The 23,887-nt window shown below is 49.1% G+C and overlaps 1 protein-coding gene and 1 long non-coding RNA gene across 3 annotated transcripts in view; both read left to right on the forward strand.

Moving 5' to 3' along the window:
- The window catches only part of LOC310851240, a 984,470-nt gene that overhangs the window by 145,265 nt on the left and 815,318 nt on the right, over positions 1 to 23,887 (forward strand). The window lies entirely within an intron of this gene.
- HK2 (hexokinase 2) overlaps positions 1 to 23,887 on the forward strand; it is a 52,358-nt gene that overhangs the window by 5,565 nt on the left and 22,906 nt on the right. Inside the window, exons 1-2 of one of the 2 annotated variants that reach the window (XM_083753211.1) lie at positions 10,217 to 10,497; positions 21,100 to 21,262. In XM_083753211.1, coding sequence (XP_083609337.1) covers positions 10,435 to 10,497; positions 21,100 to 21,262 — 226 coding nt within the window. In that variant the 5' untranslated portion in view covers positions 10,217 to 10,434. Of the gene's footprint in view, positions 1 to 10,216; positions 10,498 to 21,099; positions 21,263 to 23,887 lie in introns of those variants that run through there. The other variant, XM_083753212.1, reaches the window with a different exon arrangement.

Raw genomic sequence — 23,887 nt, forward strand, 5'->3', positions numbered from 1 at the left:
ACTTGAGGAGGAGTAAAGTGGAAAATAAGCAAGAGGAGAGGAGAGGCAGTCACTCAAAATCTGCATTTCTCCGGATGTTGTGATGCAGTTTTCCAATTTGCAAAGGATGCATTGCAATGAGTACATTAGTGTACCTACTCCATCTTTTGACATGTTATGATGCAGCCATGGGTAACATGAACCCAACAACTTCTTTCCCACTGCAATGTGTCCTTAGCACAGCAGAATCTTCAGCAGCAGAATGGTGGTTGTGTGGCATGTATGCCTGCAAAACCCACCCACCCCACTCTCTCTTCTCTCTGAAATCCCTCCCCAGGTTGCTTTTCTGGAACCCCTATTAGTGGTGGGGTAGAATCATGGAGGTGGAAGGCGACCCCAAGGATTATCTAGTTCAACCTCCTGCAAGGCAGAAATCACAGCTGAAGAATCCCAGACAGATGGCCGTCCAAATATTGTTTAAAGACCTCCATTGAAGGATAGCCCACCACTTTCTGAAAGCATCTGTTCCACTGTCAAAGGGCTCTTGCCATCAGAAAGTTCTTCCTCAGGTTTAGTCAGAATGTCCTTTCTTGTCATTTGAATCCATTGGTTCAGGTCCTCTCCGTGGACCAGCAGAAAACAAGCTGGCTCCATCTTCCATGTAAACATGGAAGAGTCTCTGTCTCTCTTTCTCTCTGTGTAGGGGAAAGACTTTCAGTGGGACAGTGGGACCTTAAGTACCCCCTCCTCCCTTGCGAATTGTTTGCTCCTGAGGAGGTGCTTTGCAGCCATGCCTGGGCTAAAGTTATGCTTGGCTGGGTCAACCTGGAGCCTATGGTTCTGCAAGGCAGGAGCTTAGATGGAAAAAGGCAAGTGGAGGTCACTGGAGGAGTGAAGAGGGTTTGTAGTAGCAGCACCAAGACCACTGAACCTTCTTCCTTGCAGTGGCAGTGTGGCAGCTGGCACATGGGGGGAACGGCTGGCTAGAGCTTCCAGCTCCCCTGATATGGCCAGAAATGGGGTCTAAGGATCCAGGAGGGGCCCTTCTGGTCTTATGTGGCTGCTGCACCCCCCACCTCTCACCTTCCATTCTACACCATAGTTGTAGCGCCCCCAAGGCTCTTTGTTGTGCTCCACTAAATCTGCCTCTGGCTGCTGCCTCTTGCTTGGCTCTTGCAGACTCTGCATGGAGGGTGGTGTGGAGCTTGCAAAGCACACAAATCACACTTCTCTCCCATGCAGCCATTATATGCTTTGCAACTGCATCTGCCTTCCTGATAAGCTGGAGCAAAAAGCAAGAAAACAGCTGACCAATATGGACTGCAAAAAGAAATACTCCGAGCATGTGCAGTTTCATACTTATAAAAACTCACAGCACCAACATGACTACGGGAATAAAATGGAGTTTTCTGCTGCTGTCTTGTTTCCTGCTGCTAAACATTTGGGAATAAGCACTAGAAAAGCTTTAATAAAATGAGCATGTTCATGTCTCCTTGGCCATTCCTCAGCTATATGGTTTTTTAAAAAAGAAGGAAGGAGTGATGCTGCAGCAACCAGCATCTGACCTGATGGACCCTGGTATGTGTAGAACATCTCAGGTGCTGATGCTGGGCCTGTCTGCTGATGCCTCCTCCAATCTCTGCTGCTTTCTTGGTCATTGGGGGCCATAGGACCCTGCACTTTGAGGTCCAACCCAAGCTGGAGCACCGGGGTCTGACCAGTGGTCAATCTCGGAGGACAAATGTTTCCACACCATTTTGATGGGGCAGCTTGGCAGGCATGTGACAGCTTCTATTCCAGGCCAGCATGCTCAGGTTACAAGGGACAGGGAGGTTTCTGACCCGGCCTTGCAGTTCTTCCCACGTGCTCTTTCAGGGAGGCCTCCTGCACAACAAATTATTGGTCTGGTGCACAAATCCCAGGTGAATTGCATTATAGGGTATAGGGTGTGAAGGAGCAAGACTTAATGGTTTTTAAAGTCACTCCAGTCCTCTTCTCTCAAATATGAAGCCATTGTGGGCAACCGTGAGTCCTTTTCACACAGCTGAGCCCCTGGAAAGGGGCCTCTACCCACCCACTTGCTCTCAAATGCAAGCACGGCTCTTCCGCTCACCCACATTTGCACCCTCTCACCTGGGTGCCAAGGGGCTGTCACGTGGAAGATGGAGCAGGGTTGCTTTTGCTGCTACGGAGAGTTGGACCAAAACCACTGGATTCAAATTACAAGGAAGGCGAATCCTACTAAACCTTTGGACATCCTCAGAAGCTGAATGTTGGAAGATTCAGGGCAGATAAAACAAGGTCTTTCTTCACACAGTGCATATTAAGCTGTGAAACTCTTCGCACAGGAGGCAGTGACGGCCACTAATCTGGATGGCTTTAAAAGAGGTGTAGACAGATTCATGGAGGACAAGGCTGTTGATGGCTACTAGCCATGAAGGCTACATTGTCCACGGCTGGAGGCAGCAATGCTTTTGAATACCAGTCTCTGGAAACCACAGAAGGAGAGAGTTCATCTTGCACCCCGTTTGTGGGGTCTTCCACAGGCATCTGGTTGGCCACTGTGAGAACAGCATACTGGACTAGATGGGCCTTTGGCCTGATCCAGCAAGCTCTTATGTTCTTAGTGGGTACTGCAGTTGGGTTGTGTAGGGGGCCACTCCTGTGCCGATACGTCATGTGTGCTTAGTTTCAGGTCATTCTTGCTCTGATGATTCAAGTGGGCTTTCGTTTTTTTACTGACTTATCCCTTTGCACACACAGACATGCAATTTCGAAAAAACACATTTTGTCTACTTCTTTGTGGGAAGGGGGAAGTAACTTTCTGACTGATGCAAAGTCCAGCCAAGTTACACTGTCCACAGCCATCCTCCCAGAAAAGGGAGAGACCTCATGACTGACACAAAGGATAGGCAGTCAGCTGTGTGCAAAGCTGGAAAAACCGGCTCCCTCTGAGCCCTGTATGGGCAAGGAAATGTTGGGCGTGTTTTCATGCCAAGATTACTGGCATCTGGATTCACGTTTATGTAAGTGCCTCTTGTCTCAGCCTTTCTCCCATCTGCAACAAGGGAGATCATAATATTAGCCTACCTTACAAGGCTGTTGTAAAATAATTATGGAGACAAATGCCTGTGAGAATGCTATAGTGTGATAAATGCTAAAATGCAGTAGCAGGAGCCAGTGATGGAAGTTGCCTTGGATGAAGTCAGACTATTTGTTCATCTGGATTCTTGTTGAGTATTCTCTATGGTTCTCCAGGGACTCGGACAGAGAAGCGCCTTCTCCATCACTAGCTGGATGAGCTGGAAATGCCAGAGACTTTTCCTGGGACCTCCTGCATGCAACATATGTGCTCTGCCAGTGAGCTGTGATCCCTGGTTTTGTCCCTAGTTGTCAGTATTCTTCATCATGAACCCCTGCAGCAATACTGATCTGTCATATATATGTGTACACATGCACACGCACACGCACACGCACACACACACACACTGCTGTGTCCTTGCTCACTCTACTCACCAATCCCCCACCATTCTCCCCACATTAACCCTCTAGAACTTCCCCTCCCCACCCCATGCAACTACTAAGTGCCCCTTTCATTTTCCCAACACCATTTCCAAGATTGTGATGTGACACTGCAAATCCTCCAATGGGGGCTGTGTGTGATGACAGCATTACACTTTTATGTATATAGGCAGATACCTATATATTGAAATGCTGCCCTCAGATATGAGGGTGGTAGGACTGCTTGTGTTCCTGGAGCCTAGAGCTCTGCCTTCTTGAGCAGCCAAGCAGCAGGAATTCTTTGCTCTGCCCACATCCCACCCCACGTGCTCTGCTTCTTCTCTACCCTTTGGAAACTGGCCTGACAAACATTGTTTCTATTTCAAGAAACTGTAAAATGACCAGGACACATTCTGTTTCACTGCCTGAGGAGAAATGGGAAGGCGCCGTTCTCTCATGGCCGCTGCAGTCCTGCTTACTGGAGTCACACAGCTTCGGCTTCCGGTGAGATCTCGTCAGAACACAGAAGCCACTTCTTATTGCTTCTCTAGTGGCAGCAGCGATGAGTGGCTCATTGCCATGGGAAAAGTGAGGTGAAGCTGTAGCAGCAGCAGCAGCGAAATCTCACAAGAGTTCAGTCGCCGCTGCTTCTTTCTGCTTCTCTGGCAGTGGCGTGTGTGGTGCCACGCTCGCAGGATTCTACCACCTGAGGCACCTGCAGAGGTTTCTCTGAAGGGATTCTGGGAATTGTGGTCAGACTCTTTTAGTAAAAGCATCTCACTTTCCAACCACAGAACCACAAGTCCCACAGATCCTCAGGTAGAAGCCACAATGAGGCTGCTTTTTATCAAGGGCACGGCAGCCAGAGCTGCCACTGAGATCAGCGGTGGGCTGCTGCTCTTACCCATGGCCAGAATCTGCAAAGGCAAAGCTGTCACTTTGAGGTTGCTTCCCCTCTTCCCAACCCTCCCCTTTCCCTCCTGCATCATGTCTTTCGAATGTGAGCCTGAGAGTAGGAACTATCTCAGTGCTGGCAAAGCAAAAGCTTGGGCAGCTGGCTTGCTTCGTTAACAGTAACACATACAGATTTGGGACGGATAAAAGAAAGTACATCTTCATATTATGCATAGCTAAGCTATGGAACTCACTCCCACCATCCTAGGCTTTAAGAGAAGATGAGACAAATTCATGGAGGAGAAGGCTATCGGGGGCTACTAGCCAGGACAGCTCTTCTCTGCCTTCATGCCCCTGAATCCCAGTTGCTGAAAACCAGAGGAGGGGTGATTTGCTCTTGTGCTCGCCTCCTGCTTGTGGGCCTCCCATCTGGGCATCTGGTTGGCCAAGGTGAGAACTGGATGCTGGGCTAGATAGACTGGGAGTGAGAGTGCCGTTCATATTTTATCTGTGCAGACCTACCAAGATGCTTGAGGAAAGGGCTTAGCTATCCACTGTTTGCATGTATCTTATTTGAAATGGGTTTTTAAAAAGTCATTTACAAGCAAAGGGCAGATGTTCTCCATTCTATTGAGCCTGAGTCACGCATTCATTTTGCCTGGGATTTAGCAGGAGTCAGTGAATGACGTAGTGTCATGCTGAAAAGATTAAACAGCACCAGCATCTGTGACAGTAGCAGGCTTGACTTCCAATGATCTTTCCCTATATAAGGGCTAGATCAGTGTCTGGATCATCTAAGAACAGGATGCTGAACTGAATGGACCACTGTCTGGTGCTCTTCTGGTGATGAATCTCTGCTTGGATTTGGACCACATTAGATTCTGAGGAACTTCACATAAGAACATGCCTCTTTCCACATCAAAAAGGGTTCCAGCCTAGAACCTTTTTATTTTAAAATGTGGCAATAACTCCCACTCCCACCTCTTCTCCTAAACAGTTTTCTTTGGGCAGGGGTCTTGTTTTTTCGTGGAGCGGCTTCCAGCCGTATCAGCCCACCCCTGGACCTGTGTGATTCAGACACACCTCTAATGTCCTCTGGGAGAACAAAGTCTCCCTCTCGGTTCTGTGCTAAATGACTTGCCTTAGAGAGTGATTGCGAGGGATTATAAAACCCAGTCAAGGTGCTGCTGTACAGAAGGCTCCCCAGGAAGTATTAATTCTTCCGTGCCCTTTACAGCATTCAATAAAACTGAGGCTATATTTAGACAGGACAGATGCCCTGGGAGGGGCTTTTAGATTCGCAGGGCACAGTTCAAGGGAGAGGAAGAAGGCCCTTTAAAAGGGGAGAGCTATAAAATTACAAAGTGAATCACCATGAAGAAACTAAATATTTATTTCTCTGAAAGCAATCAGGGTGGAAAACGTATGCTTTTTAAAGCACAAAACACAATTTAACATTTGTAGAAAGAGGCACTTGAACCTTCCAGTGCACACTTTCCAATTTACAGTGGATCAGGTGTTGCGGAACTTCCTGCCCATCGCCCAAAATTGGTTCACAAGGCCATTTTCTCCAAATCATGCCAGCAATGGAAAGTGGCAGCAGTAACAGCCGTGGCCTGTGAGGCCTTGTGGTAGTGATAGAGAGTGCTGGCAGTAGCAGCGGTGCATTGCAAAGACTTGCAGAAGTAGTTGCCAGGACATTGTCCTGTTTGCCTCTGCGTAGTTCTTTCCTTATTTCAGATACTGTGATATATCAATATATCATGATATTTAGCTGGTGATATATCGCAATATTGAAAACCAGTTACAATGTGTGTGTGTCATCCTGGAGTCAGAAGAGTCACTGTCACTCTCCTATGTAAAAGAGGTCCTGGACTTCCCAATTTTAAGATGCTGCTTCTTGCCAGCTGCACTTTCCATAGGCACTTGTCTTACTAATAACCTCTGAGACATTTGCTGTCCAATTAACCAGCACCAGTTATATAAGGTTTATTCTGAAACAAGCTCCATTGAGTTCAGTGGGGCTTACTCCCATGCAGCTGTGTACAGCACCACAGCCTTAATCAACTAATTAACTGGTTAAACATTGTGGCCCTAGGATATAGTGAAACCACACTCGAGCTCCACCTTCCATGGTATTTTTAATATCTTAAATTGCTGCTAACTTCTTGTCCCCTAATTAAATGCATCCATCTTTGTAGATTATTTACATAGATCAAAACCCATCACTGGCCATCAAAATTGGGTAATCATTTCAAAGTACTGCAGCTGCTGATTTAGCTGGGCTGGTTTCATCCTCTTCAAACCCCCCCCCCCAAAAAAAACCATTCTAACACATTTTATTTATTTATTGCATTTCTACCCCAGCTCTCCCTTCAAGGAGCTCAAAGTGACAATGTGGTCGTCCCCCTCCTTGTTTAATCCCCCACAACCAGCCCTGAGAGGCAGGTTAGGCTGAGAGGCTGTGACTGGTCCAGGGTCACATCCAGCGAGCTTCATGGCTGAGTGTGGGATTTGAAGCCCAGTCTCCCAGGACCTGGCCCAACACTCTAACCACTAGCTCTCTTGCCCAAGAGTGGTAGGATGTTACACAGATGAGCAGAGCAGGTTTATGCTCAGAATTTCACAGTCTTGTGGATACACCACCTGTACCTGTTCAGCTTTGCGGGGAAGGAAGAAAACACAGTGACTGGCCACAGTGGCTGGCACCCATCTGGACTCACGGGGTGGAAGGCAGGGAGCCCAAACAGTAATTAGGGCCAGTCCGTGCCAAGAGGAGAGGCAGAACCAACTAGTTTTGTCCCCATCTCCCCCCTCCCTGCTGACTTTCCAAGGGCAACCCCAGGAGCAGGAGGAGGCGGACAACCTTGGCCAGTGCCACCCCCTAGGCTGGTTGAGACGAGAAGGCAGGCGGATAGGTGGGGGCTGGATGAGGGTGATGCTGCAGTGGACCAGCCACCATGGCCAGCAATGCTTTAGATCAGATTCTTTGTTTTAAAATTAATAGCACATAGTTAGAATTATGGATCTCGTTCCCACAAGAGGTAATGTGGCCACCAACCACAAAGATGACTTTAAAAAAGAATTGGCTCCCTCCTCCAAGAATTTGTCTATCGATGGCTGCTAGCCATGATGGCTAAGCTGTGACTTCACAGTCGCAGGCAGAAATGCTTCTGAATATCAGTCGCTGGAAACTGCAAAAGCACTCCTGTGATCGAATCCTGCTTGTGGGTTCTCCACAGGGCTCTGGGTGGCCTGATCCAGCACGCTCCCTTCATGTTCATAATATTGCATGGTGTTATTGGGGGTTCCATGTGATAAAGCACTTTGTGAAGCATGTTATTTAAGAAGCAATTTCATAATATTTTAAATGGATATATACATACAAATAAGAAACAATGTAAAAACAGCAGGTGTGTCCCTGGCATTACTTGAATCTATGCCATGGTCTCCCAGTCAGGGACTACACTGTCCACAAACACTGCGTGTGGAGGCAGCCAATGACATTGCTATGATCAACTTCACGAGCCACCAGCTGCAGATCCACTGTAAAGAGCCACTGTTATTGCTGGCATGCTGCTGGTGTGATAGAGATTAGAGGGGGGCAAAACTAGGCTGTGCCCACTCTCTGCCCTGTGGGTGCAACTTGCCAGCATAAATCTACATTGGGGGAGTTTAGCACCAGCATGGGGCAGAGTGTTCAGTAGTGTAGATGGAGTTATTTTGGTAGAATGACACACGGCTTTTTAATGCTACTCAGCTAGTAGATCTTCAGTTTCCTCCTTCATTTCATTGGAGGAGAGACCACAGGTAATGCAGTACAATCACTTCCGGACAATTTGTTTGTTCAGCATTCACTCTGAATTGATTGTACAAAGAATGCAGGGTGGGAGGTTCTACAATGTTGTGTGTCTAAAGAGCATTGATTCTGATTTGTTAGTTTAGAAGCTAAGGTGGCATACATACTTCTCCGCCACAATAACTCTACAGGGGGAGGTTAGGCTCAGAGGCAGCGACCGGCAGTCACACCTAGTGGGCTAAGTGGGGGATTTGAACCCTGGTCTCCCAGGTACTAGTCCAGCATGCTAACCACTACACCGTACTGGTTCTCATTATACAACTGTGACTATACAATGAGGTTATATGATGTTAGTTCAAGCAATCATCATTTCAGATATTCAATGCATCTTCCCCTTCATGGTCCTTATTGCAAACTGTCTGGAGTGGTGGGGTGGAGGGGTTTTTTGGATATAGGTTTTGTTACACAAGAAGGCCAAATATGCTATTGTTGTTACTATTATTAAAATTTGTATACAACCCTTCATCTGTAGATCTCAGAATGGTTCGCAACATAAAAACACAATATTAAAAAATACAAAATACATGATAAAAATAAAAATTACACAACCTGGATTTGACAGCATGTGAATGAATCCATCCTAGAATGTATTGGTGGTGTGGAAGTCTTCTGTGTCTCTGACTGAATTTGCCAGGTATGTAGTTCAATCCCACTTGCAAAATAACTGACAGCCTGATTGACAGCTCTGTTTGAGTGGATTGCTTGCCCATCCTGTAGAAGAGGAGTGGGAAATTTGTGGGGGTCCCCAAATACTATGCTTGATTGCATGCAAGCTCCTCTGGGCTTGGAGGACAGGGCACAAATGTCCTAACCACCAGCCATGCTGTTGGAGTCCAACAATCTCTGCAGGGCCACAGGTTCCCCATCTTTGCCAAAGAACGTGACAGCACCATAAAGCTTTCTATTCGGAAGTCTTTTCTCAAAGGGCACCAAAAGCACTTTTAGCTTTCCTTATATAAGCCATTTTTAATGGAGAATCATCACGACCCTCAGGGTGCATACTGGAATTTAAAATGGCTTTCTGTCCCGATAAGAACTATTTCGCTCCTCCACCCTTTGGGCTCCGCGGGGGAGTAAGCTTCGCGCCCCCCTCAAAGTTCTGGCCGCGCCTGCCGGCCGCCAACTCCGAAGCAGCGCGTCTAGCCCCGGCGCCGCACTCCGCACGCGCTCAGGAACCCGACGCCGCAGCGCGTCTCCGGCAGGCGGCGATCCTTGCGCCAGCCCCTCCCGGCTCAGGCGAGCGTCGTGCGGTTCTGCACGCTCGCCAGCCCCCGGCGGAGTGACGACGCCGGCGGAGGCGGGGCTGCGCGTCGAGTCCTCAGCTCAACCTGGGAGCCGGAGCGCCATGTGCGCGGCGGGTCAGAGCGGGATGCGGTGCCTGGAGGGGCGCTGACTCGATGCACAAACGGGGGCGCAGCTAGTTTCCGATGTTGCACTTGCAGGACAATAAAGAGCCCCAATCTCCAAAGTGGCCTCTCTGCTGCCGCGCCTTTAGGGCTCCTTTTGCTCAGCCGCCCCAAGCAAGATGCCCAGGGCGAGAAAGCGCCCTCGTGGCCAGGGAGGTGCAAAGGGAAGGGCCGGATGGGGCATTGGACCCATTCGGATACCCGAGGCTATGCCTGGGCACGGATCCTGGGACTTGTGTCCGAGTAGAAGCGCCTCGCGTGGGGCATGGGTGGGCGGGTGACCAACGGAGCCACAACCTCCCGGGCGCGTTTTTCCTTGGGGAGCCTGGGCTGTGGGCGGGGCGGGCGCTGCACTCTGCACTCGCTCCGGAGCCTGCTGCCGCCTGGGTGGGCCGCTGAGATTTCCGAGCAGCCGCCTTCCTCCCAGTGGCGTAGCGTGGGTTGTCAGCACCGGGGCAAGGCAAGTAATTTGCGCCCCCTAACCCGTGGATTTGCGCCCCCTAACCCTAAACCCCAGATGTTGCGCCCGGTGCGGCCGGCCACCCCTGCACCCCCCACGCTACGCCACTGCTTCCTCCTCCTCCTCGGTTGAGACTCTACACACCCTCCGGCTGAGGCCAATGGGAGGCGCCGGGCAGGGCGCGTCACGCGGGAGCCGGCAGGGGAGGATGGCATCGCTGGCGAGCCTCAAGAAGCCACTTTGTTCCCGCGCCGGGTAGCCAGGCAGGGCCACCTCCGCCTCGTCCTCGCCGCCCTCTCCCGGCTCCGGGTCTCCGGGCCCCGTCTCGCCGCGCCATGATCGCCTCCCACTTGCTGGCGTACTTCTTCGCCGAGCTCAACCACAGCCAAGTGCAGCGGGTGAGGGCGCGCGGGGCCCCGCCGAGGGACCGGCCGGGCTGGGCGAGGGAGCGGGGCGAGCACGTGGGGGCAGCTCGGGGGTCCTTTCGGGAAACGGCGGCGAGATTGTGGGGCGGGGGGGGGGGGCGGGCGCCGCTCTGCACGCGCTCAGAGGGACGCGCAATGAATGTTTGCGTGCTTTGTAAGTTGGAGCGTAAAAGCGGGGAATTCCCGTCTGCGCGGGAGACGCGGAGATCTCATGAAAGGGAACCCAGGGACCCTCTCGTCTGGGGTGGATTGGGCGGCTCTGGGCGCCCCGTTTCCCGGGACAGGGGGAAGGGGCGGCGGCGGCGGCGGCGGCTGCAGCTACGATCTGATCAGTGCGCGGGGAGAAATAGGATTATATTGGTGGGGTCTTTGAGCTGCAGCAGGAGATGCAAGGCGCTCTTTCCGGCTTCCACGTGGAATGCAGATGGGACATTTTCTCCCTTCCGTTGGTGGGAGGCTGGACTATGGCCTCCACCCCCCCCCCATACTCAAGTCTGTTCCGTTCTCCAAACTTTCATGTATTGCAGAGGAGAGCGCCGCCCCCCTCCATGATATCTGGAAGAAATGGGGTCCCAATCCTGCTTTTTCCTTCTCGATAGTTGCTCCCTTCAGTGGTTCAGGATGGAGGGGGGAAAGTCCATGCCGTGATACGATTGGAAGAAAGCCGCCCTCCCCCCCCCCCCGCATTTTGGGGCTACTCCTTCCCCGGCCTCTTCCAGCCTTTATGATGACTGGAGCGGGTACTGGCGATGGAGGGATCCCGGATGATCTCTCCCCCCCCGCAGACAACAAAGGAATTTGTTTTCACTTAAAAATTACGCCCCGCCTCCTTGTGGCATCCGCTTCCGTGGACCTCAGCCTCCAGGCAGTGACTTTTAAAACCTACCTTTTTAGAAGCTTGCTTAGTTCTGAGAACTTTAGGCATTGGGAAAACTTTTTTTAGCCTAGCAACTCTGTGGGAGAGACTGGTGTGTGTGGTTGGAGCCTCAGGAGCAAGATTAATTGTATTTAAATACAGATGACTTGAGTTTGCAGTAGCTTAATATAATAGCATGCCACATGAAGATTTATAGATGTGGGCATGCTTCTGCAGAGCCTATACTGAGGCAAAGCTTTTGTGTGGTATTTCTTGAGTAAACCTGCAGAGGATTGGCACTTGGTTCCGTGCTGGCTTTTCGTTTCCAATGCCCAGGCTTAATCTTGGCAAGGGGCATGTGCAGAGTGGAGTGCAGCTGCCTGTAATGATGCAATATGCATTCATTTAGGGTTTTTAGGTGCCTTTAAGATTCCATGTTAGCCGGATTGTGACCTCTTGGCTATCAAACCTTGCAAATGCCTTTCTGACACTGGGCAGCAGACGGCCACAGAAGGCAACCTCTTTCATTATAGCTTGCTAGTGGCTTCAGTGTGCCAACACTGTGAGTGCCCACAGCAGCAGCGCTTGGATGTGGGTGACCTGCTGCCAGCAGGACCAGCCCAAACCCTCTGATCCTCAAGGCTCTGATTGAGGATCCTCTGATCCTCAACATCCAAATGGCCGCTTTGACCAAGCAGGGACAGGGACAGGCTGTAGAGTGACTGCTGTGCATGCAGAAGGTGCCATGTACAATCTCTGGCACCTCCCAGTCTGAAGCCCTGAACAGTCACTGCCAATCAGTGTCAAGAGTGATCGGATTGCTATTTTGCAGGGATACATTTTCCTCAGCCTCTTCCCCATCACAGTGAGTGGGGGGACTTGTACGCAGGAGGATGTCCCGTGGGGGTTGTGCATCCTGGCTCAGATCTGCCTGCCCCCTCACGACTCTACTGCCCAGTGTCCCAGATGTGCTGCCTGCAGAAGCCACTTTGTTCTGCCTGCTGGCAAGCCTTGCTGGCTTGTGTGCAAACAGAGCTGAAGCAAAGCAGCTGTTGCCTCCCAACAGGAACTGATGCAAGTGGGACACTTCTGCTTTTGGATGGCTTACTATCTAGATCAGGGCAGTCTTAACTTTTCATACCAAGTGAGAGTACTTGGATACAAAACCTACGGCCGCACTCTGCCTTGTGACATGGTGGTGGTGGTGGGGAAGCAAGGCCAGAATTTGATGCCTGCATGCTGCCTTCCCAAAGCTGGGAAAGCACTAACTAAGCTTTGGGAAGGTGGCCTGAGGGCTAGGAGGGGCATAAGATGTTGCTGAGGACTGCCAAAAAAAGGCCTCAGCTGCATGGACCACCTAGATCTAGATGATCCCTCAGCCAGACATACAAACAGCCTGTCAAAGTCACACAGGGAAAGGGCTGTGCTTTTGATCTCGGGAAAACCTTTTCCACTCCTCTCTGCTCCTTTCCCTTCATTCCAGCTGTTGGACTGTTCCAGCTTTCCTCCTTCCTGTGACTCCAGAGTTGCCGAGGAAAAAAGAGCTGCTGGGATCTCCCTTTTCCCCTTGTGGCCCAGGGCTGACTTAAGTTAGGAAATCTTAGTGAGAATTACAGTGGTACCTCTGGTTACGTACTTAATTCGTTCCAGAGGTCCGTTCTTAACATGAAAATGTTCTTAACCTGAAACTGTTCTTGACCTGAGACACCGCTTTAGCTAATGGGGCCTCCCGCTACTGCTGCACCGCTGCTGCACAATTTCTGTTCTCATCCTGAAGCAAAGTTCTTAACCCGAGGCACTATTTCTGGGTTAGCGGAGTCTGTAACCTGAAGCGTCTGTAACCTGAGGTACCACTGTATCAGGGTTTCTGAGGAGGAAAAGATCCTTTTTGCAAAGCAGGGGGCAGGGCAGAGGTTTGCCCTCTGTGCCAGGGACTTCCGAAAAGCTGTTTTGATATTTTCTTCCCTCTCCTCTAGGTTTGGGGTGTGGGAACGCCCTGCTGTGATGGGAGGGGAAGCACGATCCCTCCACATGTGCAGAAGGTTATTTGACACCAGGCTAAAGGGGTTCCTCTGCTTCCTTTCATTTGCTCTAATTCTTACTCTCCTCCCTTTTCTTGTGCAAGTCTTTAAAATGCTACGCTGGTTTTAATTTCTGTCTCTGGAGGAATGTGACTGCAAATATGCCAACACTGCATAACTCGTGTCTCCTTTTCTGACCTTGGGTCGAGAAATAACAAATGGAGAGCTCATGTGATCTCTTTCTATTGCTATGAAAGTCGTTATGACAAAGATCACAGATAGCATCAGAGTTGGCTCCCTCTGATTAGAGCGCCCTTTGCCCACCTGCTGACCTCCAGATGTTTCAGACTGCAACTTGCATCAGCACCAGGGGACACATCAACATCATACAACCATGTTGACTGATGGGAATTGTATTCTGACCATGAGGTTGGGGAACCCTCAAACCTTATTAAGAGAGGATGCCTTCTGCCTTGCTTGAGTGCTCATTGACTCACTCCTCCATCCTCATCTGCCTATCCAAACCTGCAAATAAGCCCCACTTGTGGATGAGGTTGATGGGAATTATAGTCCAAGAGCATCTGGAGGTCACCAGTTGGTGAAGGATGTTCTGTGCAGATGAAGATGTAACAGAGGGAATGTAGCACAATTAGCATTCTTCTTTTTGATGGTTTACTAAGTTGCAACCTGGGAACAGCCTGTATGCCACAGCCTGGCCATTCCTTTGATCTTGTTAATTGCGGCTCCCTGTGAAATAATAGTTTGTCCCTCCTTGATGAGGAGAGAAGGGTCTGAGCTTTTAACTATTTTCTGTCCAAAGTGGGTCACATTTGAAAGTGATTCTTCCACTTAAAATGGACCATGCCTGCAGCAACCAGATTTCATTTGGATAGGTGTAGTTTGGGACCCAGAAAATAAGGAGACAGAAAAGAATTGGGGGGGGGGAGGGTTGGGGGAAGGCACCCCCTTTCTTTTTGTTCAGGACACACCCTGGCAAACCAAACTGCTTGAACCTCAATGGTGTTGCCTACCTTCCATGCAGCACATGGTGTGGAAGAAACTTTGGAAAAGTATTGCATGCAATTTGTAGAGCCCTTAGTGCAGTCAGAGACATAGAACCCCCAAAGGGCATCCTTTTGAGGTAGCCCCTGCATCCGTGTTGGTGCATTAGAAAAAGTTGGAGAGTGCTTGATGGCATCAGGTGAGTAACTGCTCTTATGTAATGTGGGACAAAAAGTCCCAGATTCTTACAATTCTAATCCATTGGGTTAGGGATGTGGATGGCACTGTGATCTAAACCACTGAGCCTCTTGGGCTTGCTGATCAGAAGGTAGGCGGTTCAAATCCCTGCGATGGGGTGAGCTCCCGTTGCTCTGTCCCAGCTCCTCCCAGCCTAGCAGTTCGAAAGCACGCCAGTGCAAGTAGATAAATAGGTACTACTATGGCAGGAAGGTAAACAGTGTTTCTGTATGCTCTGCTTTCCATCATGGTGTTCTGTTGTGCCAGAAGCAGTTTAGTCATTCTGGCCACATGACCCGGAAAGCTGCCTGTGGACAAACGCTGGCTCCCTTGGCCTGAAAGTGAGATGAGCGCTGCACCTCGTAGTCGCCATTGACTGGACTTAGCTGTCCAGGGGTCCTTTACCTTACCTTTTACCTTAATCCGTTGAGTTATTCACACTTGACCTAGAAGCATCTTGGAAGTACCAGAAATGGGTAAGGCTATTCTAGAGGGACCGATTGACCAATTGCAGTTTTAATGTGGTTGGTGGAAACCAGCAATGTGCTGCTTCCAAAGAAAGAGGGGCAGGTAAAAATCTCCAGAGGGTTCCAAAGCTGTAAACACAAATCTCAGCTCAATTGGTAGAACACGAGACTCTTAATCCCAGGGTCATGAGTTCAATCCCCAGGTTGGGTGAAAATGCCCTTCATTGCAGGGGGTTGGACTAGATGACCCTCGTGGCATCTTCCAATTCTACAGTTCTATGATTCTATTTTCCAGCTTTCCCCAGGTTCTTTCCAGTTCAGGATCCCAGTTCCTCATGAACTGCCCTTGGGATGTGCCTGTTGAAACACTGCAGCCATGTTATATAAGTCACTGACTTTTGTTGTTGAGCTATAAACTCAGTCTTTCTGTAATCAAGGGATTCTGTAATGTTTTCCCTCTTTTCCTAATTAATACTTGCCTGCGTTTAGGGAAAAGGAACTTCCCCAGCCCTTACTTATGAATGTGACTCATGGACATTTATGCTCTTGCAGAAGTTGCACCGTAAACTGATGCAATTTGAGGTGGAGGAGATGCAAAGGAAAGACAGTGGGAGAGCTCTTTTGGCTTATAATTTCTAGCAATTCAGGGCATCCTTTTGTGTTTACATTGCTGGGATATTCCCAAAGAGGGCACCTGCACTGGGATACCTAGATCACTCTCAAAGTTGAATTTCATTGCCAAGAAGTTTAGTATCATTGAGTAGAGTCTGCGGAAAGGGCCTGTTAATGAAGTCATCCATCCACAGAATAGTTTCTGTAATTAGAAAGTCACTTACTAGTGAGTAAACCCCTGAACTTTGTGAGAATTTGAGGGTAAATGTGCATAGGGTTGTGCAGTGAAGCAGCAATCATATGCAGACTTAGCTTTGGAGCAAGCCCAATTGAACTCAGTGATATTTACTTCTGAGTAAACATGCATAGAGGTGGACTATAATAGATCCTTGCTGTACCTCAATCTTTGCCTGTTCTCTCTAAAGCTAGTGATTTTGGTTGAGGGAATCAAGCAAGCCAGCAAGTTGAGACAGGATCGGAATCCAAGTCTTTCAAAATCTAAACCCCTCCTGGCAGAACCCAACCAAAACCTACAAAGATGCTGACTAAGATTATGTTTGTGGGTCTATAGCAGGTTGATTAGTTTGTCAGGGTAGTTCTTAAGTTCAAATCTGCTACAGTGGTACCTCGGGTTAAGTACTTAATTCGTTCTGGAGGTCCGTACTTAACCTGAAACTGTTCTTAACCTGAAGACCACTTTAGCTAATGGGGCCCCCTGCTGCTGCTGTGCCGCCACCGGAGCATGATTTCTGTTCTCATCCTGAAGCAAAGTTCTTAACTATTTCTGGGTTAGCGGAGTCTGTAACCTGAAGCATATGTAACCTGAGGTACCATTGTACTTAACTTGGTAAGTCTATCTACGTTTGATAAAGAAGCACATAAACTATTTTTGGAAAACCAAAGAATTTTAATTGTACCTTCTGGAAATATTAAGTAATGCTAAACAACAACAACAACAACTGCATGTAATTGGCAATCATTTTTAATGATTTCTATGCAATTGTACACACATTGTACTTACCAAGCAAAACTAAATTATATTAATTGAACCAAAATATCTTTTGAATTCCCAAGTCATGTTACAACTTTTTAGCACCCCTCATTTTGGGAAGCTGAAAAATTCAGCATGCCCTATTCATGCAGGGTTCTCTCCTGGGCCGACCTAGAGATGATGGGTACCTGCATGGAAAGCAGTTGCTCTGCTGCTAAGCTACAGCCCTTCCCCTTGCATTATTGGCAGTGGCAGCTCTCCCTGCCGAAGGTGTGTCTGAATGCCATGAGGCTGCAGCAGGAGGGCCCAGGCTTCTGCTTGGTAATTGGTTGCTAACTCTCTGTCCCAGGTAAGAGTTCAGACACAGGCTGTGGTGCTAACTGAGGGTGGAGATGAACCAGGGAGGGAGGAACCCGACAAGCAGGAAAGTGACTCATGTTCTGCTGTGAAAGGGCTTTGGGTAACTGTCCTGCTTCATTCATGAAGCCACAAGCAGGCCCAGTTTCTTCAGCCCTTGCTGCAGCAGGAAGTGATCTAAAGGCCCGTGGCTCCCCCTCCAAGGCTCTCTGTGCTTCTTGGGATTGATCCTAAATCTTAGCTTGTTCACCTATGCTTAACGTGTGGACCGTGGTGGGGCATCCACCAGGAAAGTACCGTAACTGTCAGAGCTCCTCCTCTTTAGCATTTTAAGGATAGTGCGGAACATTAATATGCCAGGATATATTGGTTGTTTGGGGCCAATTTATCTTTCAGAGAGGGGCAGAGGATGATGATGATGATTAAATGAGGCTCCAGAGAACTCAAATTAACCTGAAGCCGAAGAGCTGTGTGACTCTCCAAGCAACAGCAGTTCTCAGATGGGGTTTTAGCTGTGACTACAACTGTGCCAGCCCCACTTTTACCGGCCCACAATATCGAATGTTGATTGGGCTGCAGTCAGCTTTCAGCCATCAGGGGGACTTGTGTTGAGACACATGGCTCTGGGATCCAGTTGTTCTCAGGGTGTGGGTGTGCAATGTGTTTCTCCACGTGGTTTCCCTAATTGATGCCCACTGACTTCTGTGGGACAGTGGGTTGGTGGCTGCATCCGAAGGACCGGGCGAGTGACGCATGGCTTGTTTTGCCGTCTTTCTCCATACATTTCCCATGAGCATTTCTGCGGCATTTCCAAATGGGTATTCTTACATAAGGGCTTTGGGCGGTTGCTCCACAAACCTGGGATGCATTTGAGAGGCAGCAGCACAAAGTTAACAAGCACACTATTGTTCATCTTTGCCGTTCCATAGCAGAGCAGAGCCACAAGCACCACATGTGATTCCTGTGTTTTTAATTTTGGCAATGTTTCCTTGATTTTGCACAGAACAGCAGAAGGCCAGATTTACAACAAGAAGATGACACACTTCTTCCCCCTTGAGTTGGCACCGTGGAAATACTCTATAACTCCTAGCATGGGACAGGCTGGTTGCCTGGAAAGATATGTTAAATGGGAGGAGGCAAGACTTACAGGAAGCAGTTTGCCTTCCAACAAGTGTACAACCCCTTCATACTCAAACCGGCAGAAGATTGTGAAAGCCACGCCCAAAGTTCCTGTTCTGTGTCATTTTTGCTCCTACATGTGTAGAGAAATGTGGTTTGTTCTGCAAGCACGTCTTGCCCTGCCCCTCGGTTGTTTGCGTCATGTCTGAGATGGGGCGGCAGCAGCAGTGCTGGCTCACTTGCCTGTGTAACACAAGGAGGCATTTGGAATTTTTGCATTGTATTGCATAGAGAAAGTAGAGGAAAGTTTTTCTCCCTCTCATAACAGTGGCATCTGACTAGCCCCTCCAGCTTTCTTAGGCAGTTAAGCAGAATAATTTGTTTATTGCATTTATAGCCCTCCTTTTTCACCCCTTCCTCATTTAATCCCTACAACAACCCAGTGAGGTAGGTTAAGAGGCTGTGACTGGCTCAGGGCCACTCAGTGACTGAGTAGGGATTTGAACCCTGATCTCCCAGGTCCTAGTCCAACACTCTAACCACCACTCCACACTGGCTTCCTGGAGTACCTCTGCTATGGGGCAGCTATATGAATTAAGTAAATAAATAAATAAATATCGGGAAAGCAAAATGTAACTCAGAGAAGCATCTGAAATATTTTCCTTGAAGCTTGAATTTGTTTTATTCTGGATTGCTTTGTTGGTGTTTCAATGTGTTGTAAACCACTTCGAGATTCTTTCTTTAAAACATAAAGCAGTATAGAAACGAAATGAATAATAATAACAATAATAAATCTCATGGGGGGGGAATGGTGCCTTGAGATTCCTTTGTGGCAACCTAGGTTTAAGGTGTTATTTGGCAATTAGATTATATATCTGTGTTTCTAACACTGCTTATGTTCTTGTGGAAGCCTCAGGTGCTGGTGGACTGCTCTTCCAGCTCACTGCTTCCACTTGTGCGCTATGACACACACTTGTGGCCAAGAAGGCTCTCTAAGAGGCAGCAGTTGCACAGGCTGCACCTGTTGGAATTCCTTCCCTGGGAGAGGGAGACTTTATGCTCCCTGGTGTCAATTGACCATTCATGTCTCCCTTTTCCTCCTGCGCAGGGCAGCTTTTTCTAAGCCTTGCCTTGTGTTTGCTTAACCTGGCAGGCTCCGGGGTTTTTCTGTGTTCAATAATTTCCTCCTTGGAAGTTGCCCAGACTAAGCCGCAGCAAGGACAGAGTTTCCCCTTTCATTGACATATATTGTGTCTCTGTGGAGTTGCAGCATATGGAATTTGAGATCCGGATGACCTCAACCTCTAGCTTAGCTCTTAGCTCTTCCAGTGCTGGGGATCCTTTCTGTAAAACTAAACATTGCTACCTCGTGTCGTGAGGGAGGAATTCAGAAGCCGAGGCCTGGGCAAGATCTGGCATTCCTTGACCTGCCTTCCCTGTGAGCCCTGCTTTCTGGACTGCCTTGCAGCCCTCCAACGTCCACGCTCTCGCCCTCATCTTCTGCCCTGGCTCGTGATCCCCGATGGCTCTCTTTTGTGGAAACCCGGATCTGTGAGGCAAAATGCAAGGTGCAATATTAAGTAAATATTTGCACGGCTGTTTAATAACTAGCCCTGATATGAAATCAGACAAGCAAGCTGGATCAGTTCCTCTGTGAACCACATGCAGTGGTGCGTCATTAATTTCCTTGAATCTCTACTGAATAGAGCCTAGCTATATGCAACGAGGGCACTCTGCACCTGCCTTCTGCAACCTGGTGCCCTCCAGATACTTTGAACTACAACTCCCATCAGCCCCAGTGCTATATGGCCTTGCTAACTTGTAGCGGCTTTCTGGGGTTTCAGGCCCTAGGACAGGGGTAGGCAACCTGGTGCCCTCTGGATGCTGTTTGTTACTTCCCATCATCCTTGAGCACTGGCCATGCTAGATGAGATTGGACCTGGGACCTTCTACATGCAAAGCAGGTGTTCTGCCGCTGAGCTACTGCCCGTCCTCTCATACTTCTGTTCCTTTACCCACTTCTGTTCCCCACTCAACCACAGCCAAGCTGATGGGCCAGACAAGATTTGGCCAATTGTCCACATTGCCCAGTACCTTTTATAAGAAGAACAGTTTGTTTTTCAATGTTTTGTTGTTAGAACAGGAAAAATTCTCAGTGCTCAACAGGCTCGATACTTTTGCTAACTGTAGAGACAAAAGGATCAACACTCGCCCCTAATGCTGAGATTTCAGATGGTGCAAATAGGCATGGTTTTATTCTGAGAGCTCACTTTAAAAACACAAGCCTGTCTAGTGCAGCACCCTGCCGTTGCAGTGTGCAACCCCTTGCTGATTCTGGGAAGCCAGAGCCAAGCCCCACAGCAGCTTTTGCTTCTGCTGTGCTTGTCAGCAGCTGGTCTTCCAAGAGATGCTGCCTCCTCCAGTAGGGGAGGCAGAATGTAGTTGTGTAAAACATTGGCCACTTTCCTAGAGGCATAGAGATCCCATGATCAGCTTTCCAGCTTTCACTATCTTTTGATGTGGGTAATAAAATGCATCGTGCCCTTTTCTCCTCAGGCAAGATGGCCCCTGGCAGGCCCAGAGGCTCCCAACCAGATTCCAACCAAGCAGCGGGTTCTTGCAGAGCTGATGGGCGGCTCTAGGTTTCGTCAGTCTCTGAAAAGTTCCATCTTTATAGCGTAGCGCATAAAAGGACGATCTCATAGGAAACACAGTTCCATATATAATAGCAGAGCTGTTGCAACAAGCTTTCCTTGGATTCGGGGAAAAGGGTCAGACTTGCCTTGTGGCTCTCTCACGGCATCCCTGAGGGGTCTGTGGTGGACTGAGATCACCAAAGACTCGAGGATTAGCGCTGTTGAGATGTCTCTTTCAAATGTCAAATTGACTTCGCTTTCCCCTCTCCTCCCCCAGATTGACAAATACCTCTACCACATGCGGCTTTCAGATGAAACCCTGCAGGAGATCTCAAATCGGTTCCGGAAAGACATGGAGAAGGGCCTTGGGGCGGATACCAACCCTACAGCCTCCGTGAAAATGCTGCCGACGTTTGTGAGGTCCACCCCAGATGGAACAGGTAAACAGCCACCACCCAGGAAAGGGTTAAATTCCTGAGCTCTGGGACCCGTCTTGATTGACAGTGCTCAGCTTTGAAAGATCATAGAACCATGGACTTGGAAAGGCCCAAAGGTCATCTAGTCCAACCCCCTGCAATGCAATGGGAGGTGAGGATTAAACAGGAGAGTGTCCCTGAGCACGTGCCAAGTGTTTTTCCTCCATGTAACTGAGACTGTTGGCAGACATGCTTCTCTGCAACCACTGGCCGCTTTCTAAAGAGACAGGCCTGACCGTCAGCCTCTGAAGCCTGCTGTCCACAAAGGGTGGCGTGAGCTTCCACATAACTCTGTTCCTTTCTGGCCTCCACTGCTGGTCTCTTGGCTCTCGTCCACTTAATAGTTTCAAGTTCAAGAGAGAACATAGTTTTTAGGGAGCTAAAAGTAATTTAGGAGGTTTTTATTTATGTGTTTGTTTTATGCCCCACCTTTCCTCAAGTTCAAGGTGGCAGACATGGTTTCCCCCTCCCCATTTTATCCTCACAACAATCCTGGGAGGTAGGTTAGGGTAAGAGAAGGGGACTGGCCCAGGGTCTGCTGGTGAGTGGTGGAATTCCCAAACCGCGGTGTCTCCCAAGTCTTAGCCTAGCACTCTAACCACTACACTATGTCTTCTGCCTATGTGTGTGTGTGTTTGTGTACACATGCACACATATATTATACACAGACACACTGGATTTGCTCACTGTTGCCTCTGGTCTGACAGGTTTTGCAAGTTTTTGAAACGATGGGGAAATGTGCAGAGCCTCTTCACCTAGAGGCGAGAGGGCAGTGAGCCTGCGCAGTCTGAGGAGATGTCCTACTACTCTGTGCCCCCCTTCAGCCCTGCAGAAAAGCCCCCAGCCTCCCCCCCATGGTCTCTCGTGGACTGCACCTCTGGGATGTTAGGTCTGAATTACTCTCGGGCAACAGGGGAACAGAAAGCCTTTCAGTCAGCACCAAAACTGACTTCAGTCAGGGAAGTCTGGGTTGTTTGATGGTTAGCAGCCAAACTGACCCCCTGAAGTTCAGGAAGTCATGGGCTGGAGGCCTCCAGCTTCTCTGCCAGCTCTTTAGTGGGACGTTTCCTGTAAACATCCTTTCTTGGCTTTCTGCTGTTTCCTCAACCTGGTGTCTTCCCAATGCTTTGGGCTTCCATTCCCATCAGCCCCGGCAGTGTTGCTGTGCTTCCCAAGTCATAGGACTGCAGAGTCGGAAGGGACCTCCAAGGTCATGTAATTGAACCCCCTGCAATGCAGGAATCACAGCTGGTCACTCCTTGTTTTCATGGCTGGGGTGGGAGAGATTTTTCACTCAATACCTCAAAGGTTTGCATATGTGCTTAGGTCCAGTAAAGAGACCATTAGGGACCTTTGCCCATCTCACAAGGACAGAGATTTAAATACTGTTAAAGCAGCTTGAAGGTGGCATGAGGCAGGGCGCTATCACTGAACTTGTTAGAATCAAAGAATTGTTGAGTTGGAAGGACAAACCGATTTCTGGCTTGTCTGGCTTGTATGTATTCTTTTGTAGTAAGTTAGCTTCATCATTGTTACTGTGGACCAGATATACAGTGGACGCTTGGGTTGCAAACTTGATCCATGCAGGAAGCACGTTTGCAACCCACAGCACCGCACCTGCGGGTTGCGATTCAGCACTTCTGCACATGCGCAAAGCTTGATTTAGTGCTTCTGTGCATGCGCAAGCGCCAAACCCCGGAAGTAACCCATTCCAGTACTTCCAGGTTCAGTGCTGCGTGCAATCCGAAATCACACAATCCGAAGCGTCTGTAATCCAAGATATGAACTGTAGTAGCAGATATGTGCCCCCCCCATTTTTAGCTATTATAATATTAGCAGCAGTCATAAGGTTAGACACTGTTTCATGGCCATTTCCCAGAATAACATCTTTTCGATAACCAAGCAGAAATATTTCAGGTGCCAAGGGTATATGGGCTCCTAAGGTGCTGGAGATACTGGCCTGAGCCGATTTCCATAATATTTCTATTTGAGAGCAATTCCAAGAGATGGGTATATAATCTGCATTATTCAATTCACGTCTCCCACCCTAACTTTGATATTAAGTTCAGTTTATAAGGTGTTGAATACCATTGATGAAGGGCTGCAAAATAGTTTTCCTTTAGGTCTGCTGGAGTTAGAATAGATGTGGGGCAGGGGCATTTTGCAAGTGTGAGAAGGTGAGCTGAGCATCCTGAGGAAAGCGGGAGAATTACAAGGCTTGGGGCTGAAGAGCAGGCTGGGATAGTCTCGTCTTGCCGACTTGGCACCAGGATCTTGACTTGGCACTGGGCTCTTGTGTTCTCGGAAAGGGGTTGGCAGCTGGTCAGAAACGTCCCCTGCATTTGACCCCTCCACATGTTTCTGCTGCCACCCTCCCCCCTCAAAAGCAAGGCCCGGGGAGCCTGGGTTTGGGGCCAGCTGGCTTCTAAGAATTGCCTGGATGAGAACCCTGAGGAGAGGCAGCTCCCTGTCCGGCTGGAGGAGCAGACTGCCCACATGAACTGTTGCAACACTGGAACCTCCTCTTGAGTTGGCAGAGAGCCAGGCCCAGAAATGGGGAAGGGTCATCTGGAGGTGGACGGGGCCCAA

This window comes from Podarcis gaigeae (genome assembly GCF_964106915.1).
Source record: "Podarcis gaigeae genome assembly, chromosome: 8".
NCBI lineage: Eukaryota > Metazoa > Chordata > Lepidosauria > Squamata > Lacertidae > Podarcis > Podarcis gaigeae.